General features: G+C 38.8%; 1 protein-coding gene across 2 annotated transcripts in view; it reads right to left on the reverse strand.

Moving 5' to 3' along the window:
• Positions 1 to 27,656, reverse strand: part of homer3b (homer scaffold protein 3b) — a 109,664-nt gene that overhangs the window by 53,878 nt on the left and 28,130 nt on the right. For both annotated transcript variants that reach the window (XM_062028434.1, XM_062028433.1), the window contains 2 exons: positions 9,596 to 9,752; positions 87 to 218 (listed from right to left, as the gene is read on the reverse strand). In XM_062028434.1, the coding sequence (XP_061884418.1) occupies positions 87 to 218; positions 9,596 to 9,752 (289 nt within the window). The remainder of the gene's footprint in view (positions 1 to 86; positions 219 to 9,595; positions 9,753 to 27,656) is intronic.

The raw sequence follows: 27,656 nt of genomic DNA on the forward strand, positions 1-27,656 counted from the left end.
AATTATGACTGACGTTCATACCACAGACTTTTTCTCATCTATTTTATTATCTGATGAATCCAGCTACTTTTTACTGTTATGTTTACCTGCTGAAGCTGCTGCTCTGTAGAGAAGCCGAGGCCGTAAACCGTGTTGGCCCGACTGTCAGCCCATTGGCCAAACTTCTGGGAGGTTTTGGTGAAAGTCATGTTCGGGGTGATGGTGCTGTTGATGATAGCCTATCGCCATAGGGAATAAAAGAACAACACATAAGGAAAGTAAAAAAATATGTAGCATAGATTCATTCATTTTATCTCTTTCCTGGGGGTATTTTGCTGTTTGACTTGAACAGAACGTCATGCTTGTCTATGGTTATGCTGTCATTCTTATTTTCTTTTTTTTACAAGTATCTTTTTGTCTGCAGACAGTTTTGCCTTTTTGTCCACACTACCGAATCTGTAAGACTGAAACTTCACGTGTCACAACGCAGGGTGGCAGCTCAAAGCTAGTCATGCCTTAAAAGGAACCACAGTACAGCCAAGGTGGTTTTGGTTCATGGACTGACAGTTCTGTCAGTGTACAGACAGCAGAGACGCTTTGTCATCCGCTGCATGTTTTTCTGCTAGCTAAACTAAAACTTGTTTTGTTTCTAGGAAAATGAAAGTAATAACAACGAAAACAACAAAACCTCTAAAGTGCACGGATAAAGTAGGAGTCTCCTGCACCCTTTAGCTGAGATGAGCTTTTATATAAACTGAAGCTGAGGATAACATTTGCACCAATGTCTATTTGTACAAGTGCTTGAATTTTCACATTAATCATAAATTGAGCAGTCAAAATGAGTGTGTTAACGCCGATTAATAACCATTATTAACCTGATGAAAAGATTTAACGCCATTAACCCATCTGTAGTGCAGAATAACTTTAAATCCTTTAGAAGTGTCTGGCATCGCAATTCGGGCTGTTTGTAAGGCCTTATGCGTTAACGGATTCGCTGACAGAGTCACGGAATTGGCCAATAAAAACGCAATCTAATGATAATCATGGGGACGTTTGTCTTGGAAATTCATGTGCACCAATGTCTATTTGTGCAAGTGTTTGAATTTTGTCCATGTTCATTTGTCCCCGAAACACTCACCCAACCTAAAATATGTCAAAACGGCCACTTGAAACACCTGCTAAGTAAGCAAACTATGAAGCTAATGTCTAAAGGCTACAGTGTGCTGCCTAGCTAGATAGTAATCTTTGTCATTAAGCTAAATCTAGTATTTTGTTGCTCTATACAAAGTGTTTATACTGCAAGTATTGTACATATTACACACCAGTTGTTAGATTGTAACATGCATCTTAGTTCTAGTGGTCATTACCAAATTTGAAGGTGTTGAAATCACCGTGTAAAATTGCTAATGATAATCAGCAGCATTTCTACGGTAAATCCAATAGCATCGAGCTAGTGCATTTTGAAAAGTGGAGCGTTACTGCACATTTGAATGTTTTCTACTTGCTTTGTGGGCATGGAAAATTTGAAAATTACCTAGATTGATCAACATCAAATCGACATTGAGGGGTTACGGCGTGGCGCAATTGGTAGAGTGGTCGTGCCAGCAACTTGAGGGTTGCAGGCTCAATCCCCGCCTCTGCCATCCAAGTCACTGCCATTGTGTCCTTGGGCAAGACACTTCACCCTTGCTCCCAGTGCCACCCACACTGGTGTGTGAATGTCTGGTGGTCGGAGGGGACGTAGGCGCAAATTGACAGTCACGCTTTCGTCAGTCTACCCCAGGGCAGCTGTGGCTACAAATGTAGCTTACCAGTACCAACGTGAGAATGTGGAGTGAAGGAATGATGGGTTCTCACTTCTCTGTGTGCACTTTGAGTGTCTAGTGTATAGAAAAGCTCTATATAAATCCAATCCAATAATTAGTGCAACAAATAACCGCAAGGGGTGGAGGTTTTTTTTTTCTCCGCCATCACCGGCATTTGAGTGACAGACATCTTTGCGTCCTTTGCCTTCTGGCCAATTAAAAGTGTGTGTGCGCTGCAGTACGCTAGCTAATAACAAACACCACCTGTTCCCTGGACAAAGTTTTAATGGTGACAAGGCCTGGGCCGAAAGTCAATAAGTCAATCAATCGAACAATAAATGAAAATGAAGTCAAAATAGTTTGCTGTAATCGATAAAATGCTATGTCCGTGTGTATTTGTTTTCTTTTTTGCCTCAAACAGGGAGAAAGAGGGCTCACTTTCTGCATTGCTCTCAGCACTTGAGCGCATGTATTTTAACAGTATGATTCACTGGAAAGAGTGAGCCCTCTTTTCAGTCATTCACAATCTCTGTCTTGGAAGACCGCTCACTTACACACAAGATTCACAGACATTGCCTCCCTACTCGTGACTCACTAGTGAGAAGTTCCACAAAGTAACACAAATAAAGAGGACAAAATATTAGTAGAAAGCCAAATGTCCAGATATGAGAATATTTCAGGTTTAACCCGTATGGGCAATATGAGCCTATCAACACGGACGAACGAGCAAGACTGTCATAATCACGAGATGGCAACAATAAAGGATAACCCAAAGTAGTTTTTTAGTTCAATATTTATGTTAAATTTTTGCTTACAGAAATGACAGTCCATTTTATTTTTTGTTTATTTAAGATAACTAAAATGGTTTACCTTCCAATTACAGTACAATGGTAAACAATTCTACAATAATGAGAAATACAAGTTTGTATGCTTTTAAATGGTTACTTTCATTATTATTATTGTATAGTATAATTAATACATTGTCATACTGTATAGTTGTTATTGGTGATTTCATGATGTAGACAAACACTCTGAATCTGTCTGCATAAAGCCAAATATTTGTGAGAATAAATCATTGCATATTGTTCTAATGTGTGGCACCTTGAGACTAAGAATATGTTGATAGACAGTCTAAAAGTAATGCGTTCCTTAACTCGTTATGTTCAGTTTTATGAATTTTTATGTGTAAAATATAAAAATCGCAAATCGAATCGCAATTTTGGAGAGAAAAATCGCAATTAGGGTTTTTCTCAAAATCGTGCAGCCCTAACCTAGAAGCAGTTTGCCTAGTCCGCTCTGAGTGATTGTGTGCATGCCAAGTGAATAAGCGGACGTGGCGTCATGTGCCACAAAGGTATCAAAATATGGCACTGTTTGATTTTACATGAATACCTGGTAGTACTGACGAAATTCAGTCGGTGCAAATTTGGTACCCATCCCTAGTGAAAGCTATTTAATAAACACGTAACGTGCATGTACAGTATATTGCCTTCTTTCTGAGTATTGTTGCTTATGCAAAAAGAAACACTATTATACATGTAGGTTAAAAAGGAATGACTCAATAGTGTTGAATCAAAAATAATCCACAGCAACCCTCCAGTTAATCAATTAGAAATGTTAATCATTTAAAGCACTAATCATAACAAGTCTTGCTGAAGTGCCAACTGATTCTGCAGTACTCCATGTAGATCAGGGGTCGGCAACCCGCGGCTCTAGAGCCGCATGCGGCTCTTTAGCGCCGCCCTAGTGGCTCTCTGGAGCTTTTTCAAAAATGTATGAAAAATGGAAAAAGATGAGGGGAAAAAAATATATTTTTTGTTTTAGTATGGTTTCTGTAGGAGGACAAACATGACACAAACCTCCCTAATTGTTATAAATCACACTGTTTATATTAAACATGCTTCACTGATTCGAGTATTTGGCGAGCGCCGTTTTGTCCTACTAATTTTGGCGGTCCTTGAACTCACCTTAGTTTGTTTACAAGTATAACTTTCTCCGACTTTCTAGGACGTGTTTTATGCCACTTCTTTTTCTGTCTCATTTTGTCCACCAAACCTTTAACGTTGTGCATGAATGCACAAAGGTGAGTTTTGTTGATGTTATTGACTTGTGTGGTGTGCTAATCAGACATGTTCGGTCACTGCATGACTGCAAGCTAATCGATGCTAACATGCTATTTAGGCTAGCTATATGTACATATTGCATCATTATGCCTCATTTGTAGCTATATTTGAGCTCATTTAGTTTCCTTTAAGTCATCTCAATTCAATTTATGTCGACACACTATCTGTATGTAATATGGCTTCTAATTTGTTGCGGCTCCAGACAGATTTGTTTTTGTATTTTTGGTCCAATATGGCTCTTTCAACATTTTGGGTTGCCGACCCCTGATGTAGATGGAGCAGAATAACAAAGCTGGAGTTTAATAATATATAAATTCCGAAAGACTTTATATTTTTTTACAGACACAAAAGTCTTTATTATTCAAATAAATCATCCCCTACAATATCTGCAGTGCGATAAAATTAGCAGGGAAGTTTCCATGCTCATTTATCAAGCTGCTTTGTACTCAACAACCTTGCTCTCAAAGGGTTTTCATTGACACAGTCACACTGCGGAGGAACATGAATAACGCCTTGTGACGACAAAATCTTAGTGCTAAATTGCTGTTGCCTTAATCACCTAAAAAAATACTTCCATGACTGTGGTGCTATAATAACACAATTTTCTTTAGTATGCTTTTCCTTACGCATTAATAGCATAGCAGCATTAATAAGCAAGTAATACTCATTCTTAAGAAACATTTGCAACAGTAGTTTATGCAGTTTTACCAGGATCAGGATGTTCTTGTGGAAACAGAACAGAACAGATGTCACCTCCGACAAACATCAGAGCTAAGTGAAAAAGCTTGTACAAGATGTTGTTCGTCAACTTGGTCAAATGAACCCTCTCATGAGAGGAGATTATTTCAGCAAAATGCCAGTTGTTTTAATCTGTCCTTAAAAGCTTCTCAGGGAAGTGGTAGTGACAAAGCAATGTGAAAGTGCTGGCAATTCTCAAGTGCTGCGAATCAGCTGCAGGTGATGCAAACATAAACTCAGTAAAACTAAGATATTCATGCGCGATACAAAGCAGTGTGCGACTTAATTACCAAGTGCAGGGTGAATTCTCTGGCGTCTGTTGTAGGCGCTCGTTTAATTTTTTACCCCTTCCCCAGTCTCTAGTGTGCATAACTCTTTATGAAATAATTCATGACAAGGACCAAGATCCGTTTACACGTGGGATCCCTGGATAAATACTGTAGGGTTTGTAAAAAAGGTACCTACAGTGCATCCGGTAAGTATTCACAGCGCTTCACTATTTCCACATTTTGTTATGTTACAGCCTTATTCCAAAATGGAATAAATTAATTTTTGTCCTCAAAAATTCTACACAAAATACCCATAATGACAATGTGACAAGGTTGTTTTTTTTTCAAATGTATTTATAATAAAAAAATTAAAAATCACATAAGTATTCACAGCCTTTGCTCAATACTTTGTTGATGTACCTTTGGCAGGAATAACAGTTCACAAGCTTGGCACATCTGTTTTTGGGCAGTTTCGCCTATTCCTCTTTGCCCATTCCTGTTTGCAGCACCTCTCAAGCTCCATCAGATTGGATGGGAAGCGTTAGTTTTACGGATGGAAATCGTGAAACTAATGGTATTAATTACTTGGAATCGCTTGCCAGACTAGCAGACTGGCAGACTAGCCACACCAAACTCCACCGTAGCTTTTGACATACTGCGTGCGTTGTCCCTGACCACAACGTGGGCTTTCGCCTTGGGATGGTTTTTGTTGTATTTTTGTTTTATCTCGGCGGAGTCTTTAAGCGACAACTTGTGTGGTACTACTTTTTTTCGGTGTTTGCTTTTCATCCATCTTCCGCTTGTATTCATCGTGTATCTCCTTATGATTCTTGAAGAGGTGGGAGATCAAATTGATCGTATTAAAGGAAGACGTCTTGGTTCCTCCTTGCATAACCAACATTTTGCAGTCAATTGCAAATTGCCAGTTTTTTATCCGTCAGAGACACTTTAAAATAATCCCAAACCATAGACATGGTGTCGTTAGTCAGTCACCGGGCGAGCTCGCTTGTTAGCCACGGCTACAGCACCGGCAACAACACATTCTTGTTGTTGTTATGCTCTGCTCGCGGCGGTTTGATGAGGTCATCAAGCGTCGCCAGTAAACCTCTCAAGCTGCAGTCGTGCTGCAACTCCTGTGTTGTGTGTGGGAGAGGAGAGGGGCTGCTGACTGGGAGACGCAACTGCTCTGTACTGCTCCCTACGTCCGTGTACCACTCCGTACAGCAGCGTTTTATAAAGTCATAAATTGTACTTTTTGAAACCAATACCGATAATTTCCGTTATTACATTTTAAAGCATTTATCGGCCGATAATATCGGCAGTCCGATATTATCGGACATCTCTAGTTAGCATGTTTTCTCAATCAAACATGGCAGAAATGTCTGTTAGAAGTTACCGCACCCACTAATTTAATTAAAGAAGGCATTTTTACATCTAAATATTTTTAATCAGACTTTTTGTTTAAGTGTCTGCAAAGATTCCACTCCTCTGATATAGCATGTACTAAACAAAAACTCTGCAGACAGACACTTTGTGTTCTTTTTGTTTGTTGGGGCTAAATGGTAAATGGGTTATACTTGTATAGCGCTTTTCTACCTTCAAGGTACTCAAAGCGCTTTGACACTATTTCCACATCCACCTATTCACACACTGATGGCGGGAGCTGCCATGCAAGGCCCTAACCACGACCCATCAGGAGCAAGGGTGAAGTGTCTTGCTCAAGGACACAACGGACGTGACGAAGTTGGTAGAAGGTGGGGATTGAACCAGGAAACCTCAGGTTGCTGGCACAGCCACTCTCCCAACCGCGCCATGCCGCCCCCAGAGAAAAACATTTTGTCATTGAAATAATCATTAAACTTGTTTTATGTGTTGGTACACATTATTTTACAGGACCTCAAATTCAAACTGTCATTCAATTTAACATACACAATTTGAGTTTGAAAAATTCCACAATCTGGGTCACCACTTGTTTGCCAAAGCACTGGTGAGAAGCACAACACAGCTCCATTGAAGCCCTCGATGACGTCTCCCGTCACTTAGCAACAGGCCCCACCTTTTAAAAAGCCCAGACACACACTGCTCTATACTGCAAATGCCAGATATTTGAACTTTTTTTTATAGTAACGTATTAATTACTTTCCCTAGTAATTAATTAAATGTATTAAAGAGTAATCCCGTTAGTAATTCAATTACTTTTGGTAAAATCACAAGTAACTATAATTAATTACTTCTTAAGGTAATTTTCAGAACACTGGTTATGAGCCAGCTGCATGTTGATGCTATGACGAAGTGACCTGTCAAACTGGCATGTGACATCACTATTTATCCATTTCCCTTTACACTACCGGGTTGCACCCATCTGGGAACATGGATTCAAAATAACATTCGGCTCTATTGGCCACTTCACAACCCGGGAACATGGATTCAAAATAACATTCGGCTCTATTGGCCACTTCACAACCCAGGAACATGGTTACAAAATACATCGGCTGCGTGGGCCACTTACACAAGGTATATTCTCTAGGTAGATGACAAAGATTCTTAAAAATGTTTTAAATGTTACATTCTTGTGTAATTTGCACTTGTTTTATTTTGTTAAATTCTACAGAATTTGTTTAATTTAAATCTATTTTGAAAAGTTTTTTTCTGTGCCATGTGCCTCTTAAGACCCACCTCACTGTTGGGTTTGTAAGGTCATGTTACCTCTAAACTAAACATTATCCATCATATAGTTTTTTTTTTTCCAAATAAGAACCGATAAAGAACCGAATTGTTAAGCAGAATCGAAAGTGGAATCTTATCAATTCCCAACCCTTGTTGGTTTCATCAAGGACGTCTCGGTACATTGCTGTATTCATCTTAAAATAGTCAGGGAGGTGACCAAAAACCCAATGGTCACTCTGTCAGAGCTACAGCATTCCTCTGTGGAGAGAGGAGAATCTTCCAGAAGGACAACTATCTCTGCAGCAATCCACCAATCAGGCCTTTATGGTAGAGTGGCCGGACCGAAGCCAATTTTTACTAAAAAGTTTGCCAACATGCACCTAAAAGACTCAGACTATGAGAAACAAAATTCTGTAGTCTGATGAGACAAAGATTGAACTCTTTGGCGTGAATGCCAGGTATCATGTTTGGAGGAAACCAAGCCAATACCATCCCTAGAGTGAGGTATGGTGGTGGCAGCATCATTGATTGATTGATTGATTGAGACTTTTATTAGTAGGTTGCACAGTGAAGTACATATTCCGTACAATTGACCAGTAAATGGTAACACCCGAATAAGTTTTTCAACTTGTTTAAGTCGGGGTCCACTTAAATTGATTCATGATACAGATATATACTATCATATATACTATCATCATAATACAGTCATCACACAAGATAATCACATTGAATTATTTACATTATTTACAATCAGGGGTGTGGAGGGAGGGGGGGGGGGGGGATATGGACATCAAGTAGTGGACATAGAGAGAGAGAGAGAGAGAGAGAGAGAGAGAGAGATCAGAAGGCATAGGAAAAAGAAAAAGTATCTGCATTTGATTGTTTACATTTGATTATTAGCAATCCGGGGAGGGTGTTAGTTTAGGGTTGTAGCTGCCTGGAGGTGAACTTTTATTGCGGTTTTGAAGGAGGATAGAGATGCCCTTTCTTTTATACCTGTTGGGAGCGCATTCCACATTGATGTGGCATAGAAAGAGAATGAGTTAAGACCTTTGTTAGTTCGGAATCTGGGTTTAACGTGGTTAGTGGAGCACCCCCTGGTGTTGTGGTTATGGCGGTCATTTACGTTAAGGAAGTAGTTTGACATGTACTTCGGTATCAGGGAGGTGTAGCGGATTTTATAGACTAGGCTCAGTGCAAGTTGTTTAACTCTGTCCTCCACCTTGAGCCAGCCCACTTTAGAGAAGTGGGTAGGAGTGAGGTGGGATCTGGGGTGGAGGTCTAGAAGTAACCTGACTAGCTTGTTCTGAGATGTTTGGAGTTTAGATTTGAGGGTTTTGGAGGTGCTAGGGTACCAGGAGGTGCATGCGTAATCGAAAAAGGGTTGAACGAGAGTTCCCGCCAGAATCCTCAAGGTGCTTTTGTTGACCAGAGAGGAAATTCTGTAGAGAAATCTCGTTCGTTGGTTAACCTTTTTGATTACCTTGGTTGCCATTTTATCACAGGAAAGGTTAGCCTCTAGAATGGAACCTATGCTGTGGGGATGGTTTTCAGCGGCAGGAACTGGGAAACTAGTCAGCATGGACACATTCTGGATAAAAACCAAAGCTTCTTATTCAACATAATGGAGCTTGACCGGTGCTGCAACGAGGAGTGGGCGAAACTGCCCAAAGATAGGTGTGCCAAGCTTGTGGCATCGTATTCAAAAAGACCTGAGACGGTAATTTCTGCCATAGGTGCATCAACAAAGTATTGAGAAAAGGCTGTGAATACTTACGTTTATGTGATTATTTAGGGGTTTTTAATAGATTTGCTAAATTAAAAAAAGAAACAATCTTTTTTACATTGCCATTATGGGGTATTGTGTGTACAATTATTTTGAAACCAAAAATTTATGTATTCCACTTTGGAATAAGGCTGTAACATAACAAAATGTGGAAAAAGTGAAGAGCTGTGAATACTTTACGGATGCACTGTATATGGATTATAAAGTGTGTACTGGGATGTCACTCACTTTAGTCCCGCCCACGCTGATGATGCGGTAGACACTGCGGTTGGCATCGTAGAAGAAGGACACCGTGGCGGCATGCTTGCTTGCCGGCAGCCAGTTGCGTTTGGTAGCCGGGTCAATCTGGAACACATGAGCTCGGGCACTGTAGATGGGCTGCTCCCTTTAAGACACATAAATAGTGTATGTTAATACTTGTATTGTATGCTAATGACCGGATTTATTTATAATCTTTGAATACAATGGCCATGTTTGGATGTAACATATGACAAAAGGGACACGGTGTGGACAAAAGTATTGGGACACCTTGCCATTACACTGCAGTGGTGCTGTGCAATATGGCCAGAAATATATATATATAATATATATCTTAATTTAGGTAGGTTTAATTCATATCTCGATCACAATATATATCACAATATGTTATTGCATAAACTTTGTAATTGTGAAAAATATAGACAATTGTCAAACAAATGTGTTCTGTTAAACCACTAATAGTAACTAACATAAGCTAGGTGGTGGTGTTCTTGTATTATTTTTTTTTTGCTTTGAAAAATGTTAGTGTGAGAAAGTTGCAAACAGCACCTTTATTGACATGCGTCTAAGAGGAGCATCAACATTTGCATTTCCAAATATGGGAAATCTCCTAAACATTGGTAAAACTATGGGATTTTACTACATCACAATAACTTGCAAGCTAATCAATTTTATAGCAGTTTATGGATTTAATACATTGTAGGGAAGGAACAATGTATCTGTGAGGAACTCTGAAAAATTGGTTGGTTGAAGTTTATTTCGAACATGTATAGAGTTTCAATATGATACATCACATATTTTACATATTTTCATTTCTCTTTACAACATGTCCGAAAAGGAGTAGGAAAAAGCAGAGCTTATTTAATCCTACCCATTTTCCACTTCATAGCAATTACTAACACATAAGTTCACTCCCTGTTCAAAATTTGTAAAACAATTTACGTCAATGATTTCTAAATGGTATGACTGATATGAAATATATGATTTCTAAACACGGCAAACATTTAAATAAAACTAATTCTGGGATCCTTCATGTAGTTTAAAGGTGAGACATTTTTCAAGCTGGCTGACAATTTCTTCCTCAATGTTACATAAATGAGCTGCTGCCTGCTCTTCTTCACATATTATATCAGTCCCCTATTTGTCAATTTACACAAAGTGTGGATTTTTGGCAGAAATATATATTTTTTGTCATCTTAATGTCCATCCGTCTCTGTCGCGTTATTTGACTGAAACACGGAACATAAAAACTCGCTGCACTCTTTAATGAGCCCACGCTGCAAGTGTTGGGGACAGAGGCTTGTTGTGCAACTTAGTTAGTCTAGTTAGTTAGTTTAGTTTATTATTTATTCGGTCAGTGCTTAACAAAATGAACAAACAGTTTTACATTCATACATTGACAATTTTACAGACAGAAAGGGTTTAGGCTGAAGTTGAGCACTTATTTTGCCTAACGCTATAAACAATCTCAAATACAAGATGTAGTAAAACCAGGAGACATTGGGCCCTGATCTTGAGCTTCATAGAAATATGAAATTTCCTTTACACAACATGTTATGAATACCGTATTTTTCGGAATATAAGTCGCTCCGGAGTACAAGTCGCTCCGGAGTATAAGTCGCACCGGCCGAAAATGCATAATAAAGAAGGAAAAAACATATACGCATAAGTCACACTGGAGTATAAGTCGCATTTTTTGGGGAAATTTATTTGATAAAACCCAACACCAAGAATAGACATTTGAAAGGCAATTTAAAATAAATAAAGAATAGTGAACAACAGGCTGAATAAGTGTACGTTATATGACACATAAATAACCAACTGAGAACGTGCCTGGTATGTTAACGTAACATATTATGGTAAGAGTCATTCAAATAACTATAACATATAGAACATGCTATACGTTTACCAAACAATCTGTCACTCCTAATCGCTAAATCCGATGAAATCGTATACGTCTAGTCTCTTACGTGAATGAGCTAAATAATATTATTTGATATTTTACGATAACGTGTTAATAATTTCACACATAGGTCGCTCCTGAGTATAAGTCGCACCCCCGGCCAAACTATGAAAACAACTGCGACTTATAGTCCGAAAAATACGGTACACCTTGTACTCAACATAAACGCTGTTCAAATATATACACAATAAAGACATAGACAAACAGTTGTGAAATATCCCTGTACACATGTTGGTTAAACATTTGTACCAATAATATATATATATATACAAACACTTATACTTCCATTATTATTTATATCCCACATTTAGTTTTGTAATCAACATTGACTTCATTCCTGTGGTAGCGATAACACACAAAATGGGTGGAAGGAGCGCCAGGAAAGAAGGACAAAAACTGGAATTGACGGCAAATAATGGAAGTTCTGACAAGCGGAGACGTGCAGTCAGCGATCACCACTCCAATGAGAGAAAGAGAGGGAGTGTGTGAGCGCGGGGAGGGGATGTAGAAATATTTAAAAATATGTTTTTTAGGCCATCTCAAGCTTACTTGCTGCGAGTACATGTCATAAGTCAGCAGCAAAGGAGCTTTTGGAACCTGTAACCTATTTTGAAAAGGTTGTATTATAATAATGTATACCAAATAATATCAAATCAAGTCAACCCGAGAATCGGAATTTAATTGTGAGTTGATTGACATTCCTATTAAGTGATAATTGTAGCAAATTAGTTTCCTTATGGGACTTTGTCTTTATTCTGGAGCGTGCCAATTTTTGTCCATCATTCGTCACCCACAAAAACATTTGAGGTCGATGCACGATACAAAGCAGTGTGCGAATTCATTACCAAGTGCAGGATGAACGCTGATGTCTCGAGCAGGCACTCCTATGATTTTTTTTTTCCCCCTTTCAGAGTCACTAGTGTGCATAGCTTTCTACGAAATAATTAATGACAAAGAGCATGATTGATTGATTCGTCAATTAAAAGAGTGTGTTCCAATTCATATAGTACACTTAAAGAATCACTCAGTATAAACTCAATCTTGAGTAAGAGTACACACACAGGCCACAACATGAAGCTCAGAAGAAAACGTAGCCTACATAGAACAAATGAAAGAATAGAAAGCAAGCAATTAAAATATGTTTTACATTCACAGGCTAGGGGGACAATCAGTGGAGTCGAAGATGGCCAAGATGTACGCAGGCAATATTTCACTTCTTTTGAAATTCTAATATCATGTAATAAGACATGCCTGTTGCAAGCCAACCACATTTTGATGTTAATGAGGACAATGTGGGCCAGTCAAAGCACTGTTCTTATTAGAAATACTGATATGGGTCGGTACTAGGTAATGTCTATATCAAGCATTGTTTCCTGTGGGATTGCTTGGAATTACCCAACATTTGCATACAAACAATAGCCATTGTTGCTGACGCTCGGATAATTAAACGAAAGCAGGGCAGCCAAGACACTTTTAACTATAGATTGCGTCCACAACTGCACCACATAGAATAGACATATTTAACTAAAATGTTTTGGGGGAAACATTTCTCAAAAGCTAAGGAGTGGGAGGCCGGACTTCTTGCTTCTCTATTAGTCTACTAGAGATTGACCAATATGTTTTTTCAGGGCCAATACAGATTATTAGTAGTCAATGAGACCGATAACCGATATTTGGAGCCGATGTTCATTTGCAGTAAAAGTTATTTAAACATGAATAGTAATGTCAGTAGCCAGCTAGACAAGACTTCAGGTTATTTTTTAACATTACTTTACAGACTTCACTTCCTGCTTTCTCTTTCTTTCCCCTGTACGGCGCTCTACGCCACCACATTGCGGTCTGTGCCGCGCAGAGAATTCTGGGCGATGCAGTTTATTTTCAGACCCGCCAAAGCAAAAGTGTCAGAAAAAACCTGCACTCACAAAGTTTTTGTTTCGATACAGTCACGCGTCACTGCATTCATAATAAGATTTTAAAACCGCAATACTGCGGTATATACAATATTGTTACATGCCTAGTTAACGGTGGTCCAAGTTCCTCTAAACAACAGTACACTCCAGTATTTTTAGGGAAATTACTGCAAAAATGTTGGTCTCCCAAGTTTTGAACTGAACTCGGATTTGGCTCCCGGGCCGCCAGTTGAATAGTCCTGACATAGAGACTCAATATGACACTCTGGTGATACAAATCAGTTTATGTTCAAAGACCAATAATGTAAACTTTGAATCAGTGGGTGATAGTTAGCCTTTAAGATTGCTCGCAAAAGAACTGAAGTCTTCTGGTTATGTTTTCACAGAGTGTTGCTAAAAAATACGAATAGAAACATTATGCTTATGGAGTTCTGTCTATGCAGGACTGAACAACAGGCAACACTCTCACAAAAATGCTTTGGAGTGTCAGACAGCAGTAAGCCTCAGCTCACAGATGGCAGGATGGAACATACAACTGAGTTGTTGTCAGACCTGAAGGACTGAAGATTCTGGCTGCAGATTAAATGTTTCCACAAGTAAACACAATAACAAAGAAAGCTCATAAAAAGTAGAGCTGGTAAAGCAGTAGCCAAACACACTTTGAAGTAAAGTCAAACCAACTTTTTTTTCCAATAAGGAACAGCTACATTGCTTAATAACTGCCAAATGATACCAACTGACACCCCCATGTCAGCTCTTTTAATGGCACGCAATCTGAAACATTAGAAAATGAAAAATGCCCATAAAAGCAGCACAACACTATTGCTCACCTTAAATAATCCTCCTGCAGTATTGTATAAGTAAAACCAAATGAAAACTGCAGGAAGTCTAAATAGTCACTAAATATAGAAGCACACTAATTAGGGATGTCAAGGTATGAACATTTCTTATCACGGTTATCATTATTACCGCTGTAATTTTAAATGTGCTCAAAATTTTAATTGACCAACTTTTATTTAAAAATAACACAAACACATTCAAAATGTATATGTACCTCAAGTAGAAAGTTGAATGTATACATATGAAAGCAACACAAGCATTATAAACAAAGTAATATGGCAGAAACAAAATAATACTATGAATAAATAAAAATAAATGTGAACATTTCGAAAGATGGTACTCTTTTGACATAAGACCTAACTGTACTTTTTGTCCATATAGATAAAAAAAATAGTGTTCATTTATGAGGTCTAGCCTTACGCATAGGACTGCAAAATTATGGGCAAAATAATTACGATTATTTTTATCAATATTTATTTAAATCACGATTATTAATCAGGATTATTCATTATGTTTGGTAAAACAGTGTTGGTGTGTGAACGCGACGCCATCATGTAATTTGTAATATATAATAAAAAATGTTCCGAATAAACATTATCTATACTTTTAAAGACAAATATTTGTGTTTTTGTTCTTTAATAGTATCAGCGTGTCAGCTTTTTTATTACATGATGCCTTTATCTCTATTTTTACATTTTCACAGAGAGAGGTATTCTTTAAGTTATGTAAATTTACGTGTACTAATGTATGTACATGTACATGTTGTATCAGGACAGATCCAGAAATCTGTCGTATAGGTATTAATTATACACCATAAAACATTAACAAAATGCTATGTCACATGAATGGTTTTTAAAGTAATTTCTTGAAAAAACACAAGTAATGTAAAAAAAAAACGTGTTTATTTTTTGATATCAATATAAAACACGAAGCAGTTTGTCTAATGAAGATAATAAATAAGTAAATAAATAAATAAACAAGCTTTGTTTTTCTCCAACTACCATGTACTTCAGTCCAACAGTTTGGCCAACAAATATAAACTGGAGTAATACCTCTCACGCACAATCGTTGTGCCTCATCGATAATTCGATGAGATGACAAAACATTTAGCTAGTATTGATGTTATTTGAACACCGATAAAGTTAGCAGTTAAATTAAAGGACGAGTGAGCATCCAAGTAAACAAACTAAAGACTTCATTAACAAGTTGTCCCAACGTTCCCAACACATCGCCTGCTGCATGGTAACTCTCAGTCTGAGCAGCTGACGGACGGACGCTAGTTGCACGTTCAAAATGAGACTGCAACATCAAATATTTTTCTCCTCCAACAGCGTTGCACACACCGAGACTCCACAGAAGTAAAAGCGATTGAAATTAAGTGAAACGAAGCGATCGGCTCCTTTTACTCGGAGGGAACATTTTCAAAGCAAAGTCTGTGTAGTCGCCGCCATGTTTACTCGAGCCGAACGGCTCTAGTATGCATGCGCTGCCTAAGCAGTTTTGCCTAAAATGTATGAATAAATGACGTTTTTCCGGTAATTAAAAATTTAAACGGTATTACTAACCATCTGGAATTTTATCGCGGTTTATCATTATACCGTTTACCATTACATCCCTAACACTAATACCGTTGAGTCTGTTGCAACTCTTGGCCAGAGACACATCTTTTTAGGACTGTTGTCTAGGAGTCATTTACAGACATTAAGGCCCACAAATATTGTTCGTCTGAACCACTCCACCTGCCTCTTGAACGACAATGAGGTGCATTCTGACTCCACATTGTCACATTTAATGTCAATCATTGCTTCAGTAAATTTGCAATAATCATCGTCAACAGCTAGTGTCTACTTGTGGCATTATGTTTATTGTATAATGTTGGAATACCAGTCTTAAATAAATATATTTGATGAATGTGATGATTGTTTTATCCATCCATCCATCCATCCATCTTCCTCCGCTTATCCGAGGTCGGGTCGCGGGGGCAGCAGCCTAAGCAGGGAAGCCCAGACTTCCCTCTCCCCAGCCACTTCGTCCAGCTCTTCCCGGGGGATCCCGAGGCGTTCCCAGGCCAGCCGGGAGACATAGTCTTCCCAACGTGTCCTGGGTCTTCCCCGTGGCCTCTTACCGGTCGGACGTGCCCTAAACACCTTCCTAGGGAGGCATTCGGGTGGCATCCTGACCAGATGCCCGAACCACCTCATCTGGCTCCTCTCGATGTGGAGGAGCAGTGGCTTTACTTTGAGCTCCTCCCGGATGACAGAGCTGCTCACCCTATCTCTAAGGGAGAGACCCGCCACCCGGCGGAGGAAACTCATTTCGGCCGCTTGTACCCATGATCTTGTCCTTTCGGTCATAACCCAAAGCTCATGACCATAGGTGAGGATGGGAACGTAGATCGACCGGTAGATTGAGAGCTTTGCCTTGCGGCTCAGCTCCTTCTTCACCACAACAGACCGATACAGCGTCCGCATTACTGAAGACGCCGCACCGATCCGCCTGTCGATCTCACGATCCACTCTTCCCTCACTCGTGATTGTTTTATTCTTTGAAAGATAAATATTAATGTATACAATTCAGACCACCGGTCCGTATTGGCCAATTTTCGAGAAAAACTATGTGATCAGCTATTACCAATTCATGCCTTTTAATGACAATCCCAAACGCCAATCCTATGTGGTGTGTTGCCAAACAAAGTGTGGAGCCGCCCCCCTAAACTAATAATGATCACCTGCATTACAGCAATAAACTGCATTTCTTTGTATTTTAAGTGTCATTATCAAGCATCAAGTACTTGGATGAGGCTAAACATGTTATATATGCACCGGAAGCAAACCAGGTGCAGGCATGCTAATAGCTAAGATAACCGTTAAGCTAGCTTTAAACACCATCAAGAAATAAGTGCTTAATAAAGTTTAAGAAGTGTAGATGGAACCATATAACACATTACATTAGAAAGTAAGCGGTTATTAACGGGAAATTAACGAGAATAGTCTAGAGAGAGGATAATATAACAACTGTTGGTGTGTCAGCATTATCACAGTCGATATACTGTTTGTACGATCAGATCGATCCATACATTGGTGGTGTTGGTACCAAGGGTAATATTAGTATATGATCCATACTAGAGGGATTAGGTCAATTTTATATATATATTTTTTAAAAAGTCCATATTAACAAACTCAAGGAAAACAATCCTGGACACAGGAGGACTTTGAGGGCAACAACCAGACGATTTAAATGTCTTGAAAAGTTTTTGCTTTTGAAGTGAGTGAAGTGAATTTCATTTATATAGCGCTTTTTCTCAAGTGACTCGAAGCGCTTTACATTGTGAAACCCAATATCTAAGTTACATTTAAACCAGTGTGGGTGGCACTGGGAGCAGGTGGGTAAAGTGTCTTGCCCAAGGACACAACGGCAGTGACTAGGATGGCGGAAGCGGGGATCGAACCTGCAACCCTCAAGTTGCTGGCACGGCCGCTCTACCAACCGAGCTATACCGTCCCGTTTTGTTTAGTTATTGTGTTACTATTGACTTTGTCTTGTTCAAACAATTGCAAGAAATAAAAGAGAATAAGGAATCAGTTTAAATATTGTGTTGATATTGTTAAACTTTCAAAAGCACTCATCATAAATTAACTTAATACATATGATCGGTATAGGTATCGGCCGATCTCACTCATAGATGACTGGTATTGGAATCGGCAGCATAAAACCCTAAGCAGAACATCCCTAGTACAATTGCAATGCCTTGGCAAATACATACTTATTGTACATTACAATGCCTTTGACCCCGCCCCCTCTCCAACATGACTTAAATGTGTCAGTTAGTGCACAGTCAAAGCTCCAAATGCAATTGTCATAATTTATTTTGGTGTTTCCGTTTTGGCAAATAATTTTCATTTGGATGCATCCCTACTCCAAACTAATGTCCCAAAATCTTGGATAGAAAGATGGCTTTATTTCAGAAGTGAGGAGTACAATAGAGCTACTTGTAGACGTTTGTGAAGAGGGTGGAAATACGCACTCCAACATAGTGTTATACATTCCTGGAATGTCAGTGACACACTAGGAGCAGTGTGTCCTGACAGAGCAGTACAATCCATTACACCAGCACCATGCAGGATGACATTTAGTTCTATTTCATGTATTGGACTTAATTAAATTACCACCTGGCAATTATATTGACAAAAATATGATAGAAGAAAAAACTCTGACTAAATCTGCACCAGCACCAAAGTTTGATACATTTTAAAATTAAAAATTAAAAGGGGTTTGAGTAAAATCAATCAAGACCTGCAGAATAATGAGAGTGATACACAAAACAGACAATCCCTAATCAACATAGATTAAAAAACAACAACCATGCAAAGTGGTATATTTCCCCAGTGAAAATAATTACCTGCCTGAATAATGGATACACGAAAATAAGCTGAAATAATTATCATTCGAGCAAACGAGATTCTGCCAAAAGTTCCACTCTATCTTCCTCTCATCTTAATAAGAATTGATGATTGACAGCTCATCAGCTCCAGCCGTCACAGCCAAAAGCACCGTAATGAAGTTTCAGCCCTTCATTTGGCTCGTTCTGATGTACGAAAATCCTCTCAGGCTAATCAGCTGAGAGAGGACGCATCACACAGAGGTTGGACGACATAGGCAGATTTGAATTGGATTAAACTCATCCCGAGGTGAGCATCATCAAAAAAAAATAGGGATGAGAATGGAAAACCGGTTCTTATTGAGAACTGACTCTCAGGGTTTCGATTCCTTGGAGCCATTTGACAGGTTTATTAACGATTACCTGTGGTCACGCATGACATCACCACGCACGGCGCCGATCAGCAGCACAAACGTTAGAACTCTTCATGAGAAAGAAAGACAACAGGACAACTTGCAAACTGGATATTTTATCAAATTGAGAAAATACCAGCAGAAACATTAGCAGACATAGCATGCGATAACGTTTGAATGAATGAGGCGTTTTCAAACCTCTACGAGACGGAAGTGAATCACCACAAGTCGTCTGCTGTCAATACTGCAGCTAACTAACAAACTAAACACTGCTTATCATGTTAAAACATTCGATTATTAACTGGAAACGGGAATAGAATGTTTCTCATGCATCACATGACGAGACGGTGTCTGACCGGCAGTTTGCACGCCATCTTCCTAGTCCGATTTCAACAGAATGCTAAACGGCAGCGGAACGTCATCACCACTGCGGCAGATTCTTTCCGTTTTTATTCAAGTCAATGTGCTGGTCGCCGCAGCAAATCCGTTCAATTTAGCTAAAATCTGATTGTGTTGGACAGGAAGTCGTGTACAAACTCAAAATACATTTTACGGTTTATTGTAGGAGTTAAATGAAAAGTATCTATGTGTGTGTGTGTGTGTGTGGTGTGTGTACAATGCTTGCCAGGGATGATGTTACTGGTGTGTTTGCTACAAAAAATAAATTAAGCTGTCATTCTGCAAGGCAAAACGGTCATCTTTTCCACGAGTCAAGTCAAGTCAGTCTGTGGGTATTGATTTGTGGACGGCAAATTTGGCCACAACAGAGCGGCGTAGGGGTAAGAGGTGTTCTCCACAGCTGGAGACATTGTGATTAGTCAGAAATATTGTGTATGCTTCCTAAAAAAGCAGATGTTTATTTTTTGCAAAATAATGGTTATCTTTCATAGTTAATGGTTAAACAATTGCACAATGTACAGTTCTATTTGAATTGCTTCTATTTGTCTTTGACTGATGTAGTTGTACATTATTTTGAGCGCTTTGAAAAAATGCTAAACATGGTACTTAACATTTTTGTGTAATTGTCATTTGTCACAGAATAATTTATGTTGTACTTTGTTTATTACTACAGTAGAATATTTATTTTATTATTATATTGTAGTTATTTTCAAAACCAACATTTTTTTTCCTGGCACCCCGTCATGGCCATGGGTCTTGTAAGAACTCACTGTTGTGTTTGTATACTTTTTTTCTGAACTAAACAAATTTGATGCTAATCAACTTTTTTGCTATCCTTTTATCCTAACAAGATAAAGAGAATAGATAAAAAACCGAACCGTTAAGCAGAATCAAAGGTGGAAGCAGAATGGTAAAAATTGGGTGTGTAACGGTATTCGTAGATACTGTGGTATTTCAGTTTCAAAGTCTTCACAATAATACAGTGACACCTGACGGTATAAAACAAAAACTTGGTGTCTAGTTTTTTCCAGCGCTTTAGTCTTGGCCGAGTCTCAAAATAAACCAGAATCCCAGAACCCTCTGCGCAGCGCGGGGCTCCAAGGTGGGGGCGTGGAATGCCGTAAGCAGGAAGTGAAGTGTGTTCGTAGCAGATGAAGGAGAACGTTTTTTTGGACATTTCCTAAAAAATGGCATCAAAATCTATCCATAACTGTTTGAGTTATGTTGCTAACAAACACAAAAACAAACCCTGGTGAAAACATAACTTATTTGTCCCCTAGAGGGGGGGGGGGTTACTCACATATGCGGTCCTCTCCAAGGTTTCTCATAGTCATTCACATTGGGGTGAGTTTTCCTTGCCCGTATGTGGGCTCTGTACCGAGGATGTCGTTGTGGCTTGTACAGCCCTTTGAGACACTTGTGATTTAGGGCTATATAAATAAACATTGATTGATTGATTGATTTGGTAGAGGTAAGAAAGTCTGCGTTCTGCAAAGCAATACTTTGGTCTTGAGCGTTTCCAAAGCGACACAAAGCCAGCCGGTAACATCGCACCGCACTAAAGTCATCACCAAAAAAATGTTCAACACAGGAAATTGAAACTGAAAAACTACTTGATGAATCCTCAAACCATCCATCTTTTTTTTTCCACAACTTGTTTCTCTCAATGCCGCGGGCGGGTTGGAGCCTATCCAGCTCCGCTCGGGCGGAAGGCAAAGTACACCCTGGACAAGTCGCCTCCTCATAAACTGTCATCCAGAAAAGATGTTTGAAGCCAGTGAAGCTAAACATCAGTTGAGGTATTTACATTGTTAAAAGTCAAATTGTTAGTTAAAAAGTTATCTTCATAAAGTAAAAAATTGAAAGACACTAAAGTGAACATTATTGTTTTACACTGGATGTTTACATTGTCACTTTAAAGACACGCAACTGTACGTTGTTTAATATTTGCTTGAAACAGTGGATGTTCCTGCACGATTATTTGCACTTAAAAATACGTGTTTGTAGTAATAAATATGATTAGAACATTTTAGCATTATGTTTGTGGTCAATTACAGTGAGTGTGTTTATCCTAAACCAGGGGTCCCCAAACTACGGCCCTCGGATTTATTTTTGTATTATTATTTTTTTAAATCTGTCCTTTCTAATCCATTTTCTACCGCTTGTTACTCTCGGTGTCCCCTAGCCGCTCAGGTTTGTCTAAAATGCATTTTCCCATCAATAACATGACATCATCGCGCTCGGAATATACATATATATATATATATATATATATATATATATATATACACCGCAATTTCCGGACTATAAGCCGCACCTGACTATAAGCCGCACCAGCTAAATTTAGGGGAAAATACAGATTGCTCCATATATAAGCCGCACCCGACTATAAGCCGTAGGGTTTTGATGTGTAATTACCGTAGTATATAGGGGTTCCTGCTACCACGGAGGGGATTGTCGGGACAGAGATGACTGTTTGGGAACGCAAAGCGTCCCATTTATTAACAATAAATCTTTCAATCATTCAATCAAACTTTCACATCTTTGACATGGCGAACAGCATTCGTGCAGAGTACAAATAATACAACGGTGCAAAGTAATACAAAGTGCTCGCCTGTACGTTATCAAAATAACCAGCCTACCGGTATATGAAAAGTCAGTCTTTAATCATTGTGTCATCGTCTTCCTCCTGCGTACTAAAACCACCGAAATCCTCTTCGTCGGTGTCGGAGAAGAACAGGCCGTAAATAAGCCGCACCCTTGTATAAGCCGCAGGGACCAGAACGAAGGGAAAAAGTAGCGGCTTATAGTCCGGAAATTACGGTATACAGTATATACATATATATATATATATATATATATATATATATATATATATATATATATATATATATATATATATATATATATATATACAGTGCTCAATACCGGGGTACAGCGTAATATACGTTAGGTCAGGAAAAAACAGGCTATTTCATCACTACAAGCCTGTTTCTCAGGTTTCCCTGCTCTTCAGGGGAAAATTCCCTGAAGCTGCTCTGCAAAACAGGCTTGTAGGGATGAAATAGCCTCTGTGTTTTTCCTGACCTAACGTGTGTATATATATATACACAGGTATATATATATATATAAATATATATATATACACACTCACATACACACAGCCCGGCCCCCAGCCAAATTTTCTTAACCCAATGCGGCAAAAAGTTTGGGGACCCCTGTCCTAAACATTACTGCCACTTTATTTTACACATTATAACATTTTTAAGCCTTCTTTTTTGGACATATACCACTATAATATCGTACTGTGGCCTTAATACAGTAATATTATATCACTGTTAGATTTGATACCGCTCCTAGTAAAAATCCCATAATTTCCCACCCCTAAGCAAACACTGCAGAACAGCTTGACAGTCGCAGGACAAGCTGTCCGATACGATAACGGCACAGCTGTATGGACTTTGCAATGCATGTGATCCAATTAACCTGAAACTGTGTAGCTTTTTTGGTTTCAGGGAATTGTGTGTCTCCATTTTTAAATGATTTTACACAAAACAGAGAGCTGTAAACACAACATAACTGTCCTTAAATTTTACATACCTAATATTCGAAATGAGGAAAATTAAGCAAGAGGAAAGTTTTACCACCACCGCTGTTTTTGATTGTCACTCTGGGGTTTCTGCTGTGAGCCAGGGGGCCCTGAATCCATTTTGATCAATTACAATTGTTTTCAGGTCATACATATATCCACTTCTCCATCCCCCCTCAATACAATACACGCTCATTGCTGCTCATCCATGCACGAGTGCACAGAGAGTAGCGTGCAGATTACAGTTCACTAATTAAAAAGGTCAGGATGGATGTTCAGTTGTGTTGATTTCAGCCATGGTTTCTTTTGTTTTTGGGTCACTGTGAGTGGGGTCTATTTTGTTCATAGACATTGGGTGACTTTTTTTTTTTATAAATATAAATATTGATACAAGTATTGACACAAAGTTTAGAGGGGACCTATGATGATTTTAATCTACATTTAAAACAATTCCTTGTGGTAAGGACCTGCTCAGTGGCCTTGTGGTTTGAGTGTCCGCCCTGAGATCGGTAGGTCGTGAATTCAAACCCCGGCCGAGTCATACCAAAGACTATAAAAATGGAACCCATTACTTCCCTGCTTGGCACTCAGCATCAAGGGTTGGAATTGGGGGTTAAATCACCAAATGATTCCCGGGCACAGCCACCGCTGCTGCTCACTGCTCCCCTCACCTCCCAGGGGGTGAACAAGGGGATGGGTCAAATGCAGAGGTGACTATCAGTGGCACTTTAATTTTACATCAGTGATTCTTATCCTAGAGGGCTGCCAACAAATATCTGTTTATAAGCTTATAATACACTTTTCCACCATTTTTGGCAGTAATGACCAAATCAGTGTCAGAAATTGAAATAGTCTGGAGCTAAAGTCATGGAGAAGCGCAAAGAATTCTGGCGACTGGGCTCCCAGGTTTTTACCATAAAATCTACAGATTGTTTTCACAGTGTACAGAAACAAATGTATAATAATACAATGCACAGACAATTGTGTTATATTATCATGAGGCGAATCCTTTTACATTTATATTCATACTTTATTCGCCATTACAAGCGGCCCTCTGAGGACAGTCATAACGGCGAAGTGGCCCTCAATAAAAACAAGTTTGACATCCCTGGTTTAGATATTATGTATGATATGATAATATCCTTTGGTGTAAATTTTGGATACATTTTGCCCCACAAACACTTTTATAACTTATTTTCTGCGTATGTTTGCAAGATGTTTGCTTGTGGAGGCGTTCTCCGATTGCAAATGAAACCACGCCCTGCCCTCTCCAAAAGTATCAGAATGTATCTTTGGAAAATCCAGTTTTTAAATATATACTTGAAGTTGAACGTCACCGCTATTTTTTTCCCCCAGACACCATCAAAAATAAACTTCATATATTCACTCGGCCACATCATTAGGTACACTCGACAACCAATAAAGAGCTGCATTAAAAAAGCAGCTCTTTCTGTCACTGCCTGTTTCATTTTGTTACGGTTTGCATGCCAATATTTGGAAAATAAACCTTTATCCTATTTATTTTTTGTTTCCCCAATATCAGCTGGCCTTATACAGAGCGCCTCCCCCTCTGGCTGATAGCTTTACTTAATGTCCAAATAAGTACGTCCACCTCACTGGTATCCAAGCTCACACCCAAATGCATGAACCTTACGATTTGATGCTTTGGCATTGTTTAACAGCCAACATTGCAACAACATTAAGCCCTTTTTTACCGCAGGAACTTTTACAGAAACTTTACCATTTAACCTGGTAAATGAAATACCTCCCTGTATTCCCACCAAAAACTAGCCCAGTAAATAAAGTTCCACCTGGAACCTTTTAGTTTCTACTAGCGAGGTGGTACTTGGAAAAGTTCTTGAAGAACCTTTTGAGGGGCGGGCTGTGCTGTCAAACGCTGATTGGTTGAACACAATTGTATTTGAAATTTCAGCCACAATTAGAGTATGCGGGGAGAACTTGTGTATTTCTTATTTCTTGTGTATTTATATTAGAAGAACGAAAGGAACTTTCGACTTGCAGGAACGTTTGAGTGGCATATGTGTGCTGAAAAAACGCTAATCTTGCAGTGTTTTTACTCAGCCGTAGTCTTTAAACTATATGCAGTTTAACGCTGTTAATGAATTTTAACAAACTTTGTTTCAATTCGCTAAGCCACAAGAAGTGGACAGGCTTTTTAAAACCTATTTACAATAGAATATTCAGTATTCAGCCGGACTTCGCAAAGACGCGACTCCAGGTGCTCAATGGGACAGGAACGTCGTCATTTGAAGATAAATGTGAAATAGAGGGGGCAGGAAATGAGTGGAATGAAGGTAAATCACAGCAAATATGAACTATTTACTTTGTTACATGTAAAAGTTGTCAGTGACACGCCATTTTTAATCCGGGTGAACCGAAAACTAATACTAACAGGCTAAAGCTAAATCTGATGTGATTGTGTTGTCGCCATGAGATAAACACTGACGTTTACTATTTAAATATTGTTATTTACAACTGAAATTAACCATACTGACTCGACTGACCCTCATGAATTCATATTTTACTGAAGGATGACTGTTGGACATTGTGGACAAAAGCCTGACTTTTAATGGAAAATTTGGTAAACTTTGTTTTTAAATCATATGGTTTTGTATCTTATTGCTTTATATTTTATTTACTTACTCTTATATGACCTAATATTGTCTGTTTATTTACATGATATCAATGTAGAAATATACTGTACCACTCAAGATCCATGAGTCATCAGCTTGCTCTGTATAAACTACCCTGAACTGTGAAATTTGGTAGAAAGAAAAACCACAGAAGTCTACAGGTTCCAGGAACTTGGTGGAAAAGGGCCTATTTATACGTTTAAAAAAAGATGTCATCATTGGTTCCCCGTAAAATGAGTCATTTTATCATTTTTTCTACATTTAAAACATTTCCTTTTTTCCATGTCATACATACATATAATGGTGGTTCTTTGGTCAACATTTTACATGGATTATGTTTTACAGGCAGTTTTCAAGCCACTTTCTGACCGTCATTTTGTGGGCGGTCTTATTCATGTGGCTCCACTACATCAGCGTCTTCTCCCCGCTATATTTGTTGTAGTTTTTAGCGCTTCCATTGCAAGTCTACAGACAGATATAAGTTCGAAATATACGCTACTTTGTATTAGAAATGTCAACAGCGGAGGATGCATGTATATATGTCCATGTACGAGCCAGTCTGCCCCGCACAAGATGATAAAGAAAAAGGAATAGAAACCCTTTAATACTTGGTGGAAAATATGATAGAAAAGCGGACCTTTTGAAAATATTAGCGTAAAATGCGAGCTAATTTGGTTACAGCAATGTCACCACCAATATGTCACCAAGAGTCAAAGCTAAGATGAAATCGGCATTTGCAAATTCGATTATTGAAGGATGTGGATGGATAAAAGTTATTCCAATTCAATTGTAATTGTGTTTATTTGGGATTATCAGTTGATACTTTTGGGAAAACTGCCGTCAAGTAGGAAACAGAAGTTGCTGACTGTTGGCGCATGCGTAAATTGGGTAGTGACAACAGCTATCGGCATGTAGCATTCTTTTCCACTAAACACTTTGCTAAATAAGCTGAAATGACAACAATCACCCCCTTGCGTTTCGGAAGTACACAGCATTTTGTCTAACAATCAAAATTTACACATAATGCATGTAAACGAAGACTTCACAGAAGTGGGGGAAATGGGAGGGATCAAAGTATTTCAGGAATCCGACTATTTTGCTTTAGTGCATGTAATTTGTTACGAATGAAGGTCAATGCCTGAAGGGTTGTTTACTTGCAACCGATTGATTGCACATTCTTGTGTGTGCCTATGCATAATGGCGAATATTGGTGTCAAGCAAGATTATTGTCAAAAGCAACATTCTATGACTCTCCGAAACGCCAAACAGCCGTTGGTTTCATTGTCAATTATCTCTATGTAGAACTGGGAAATAGGGGAAAAAATCATATCACAGCAGTTTTTTTTCCATAACAGTTGATGAAATCACTAATTTTGTTTTGCTCGAATGTTCTTTGCTAATAAGTGAGAAATTAAGACATCAAAAGGTTATTTTCTGTTTAAATATTATTTTTTTTGTTAGGGGTTGGACATGATAGATGTAAGAAGAACATACAACTGTTTCAGACAAATTTAACATCAGGCTTTATGTACAGCATTTGACTTTTATATTTACAAACACTGCCAATATTATTTTAAAAATTTTATTTTTATGTCTATATTATTATTATCGTTATAAATAAATGATAAATGGGTTATACTTGTATAGCGCTTTTCTACCTTCAAGGTACTCAAAGCGCTTTGACAGTATTTCCACATTCACCCATTCACACACTGATGGCGGGAGCTGCCATGCAAGGCGCTAACCAGCAGCCATCAGGAGCAAGGGTGAAGTGTCTTGCCCAAGGACACAACGGACGTGACTAGGATGGTAGAAGGTGGGGATTGAACCCCAGTAACCAGCAACCCTCCGATTGCTGGCCCGGCCACTCTACCAACTTCGCCAC

This window comes from Entelurus aequoreus, linkage group LG19 (assembly GCF_033978785.1).
Source record: "Entelurus aequoreus isolate RoL-2023_Sb linkage group LG19, RoL_Eaeq_v1.1, whole genome shotgun sequence".
In the NCBI taxonomy this organism is placed as follows: Eukaryota; Metazoa; Chordata; class Actinopteri; order Syngnathiformes; family Syngnathidae; genus Entelurus; species Entelurus aequoreus.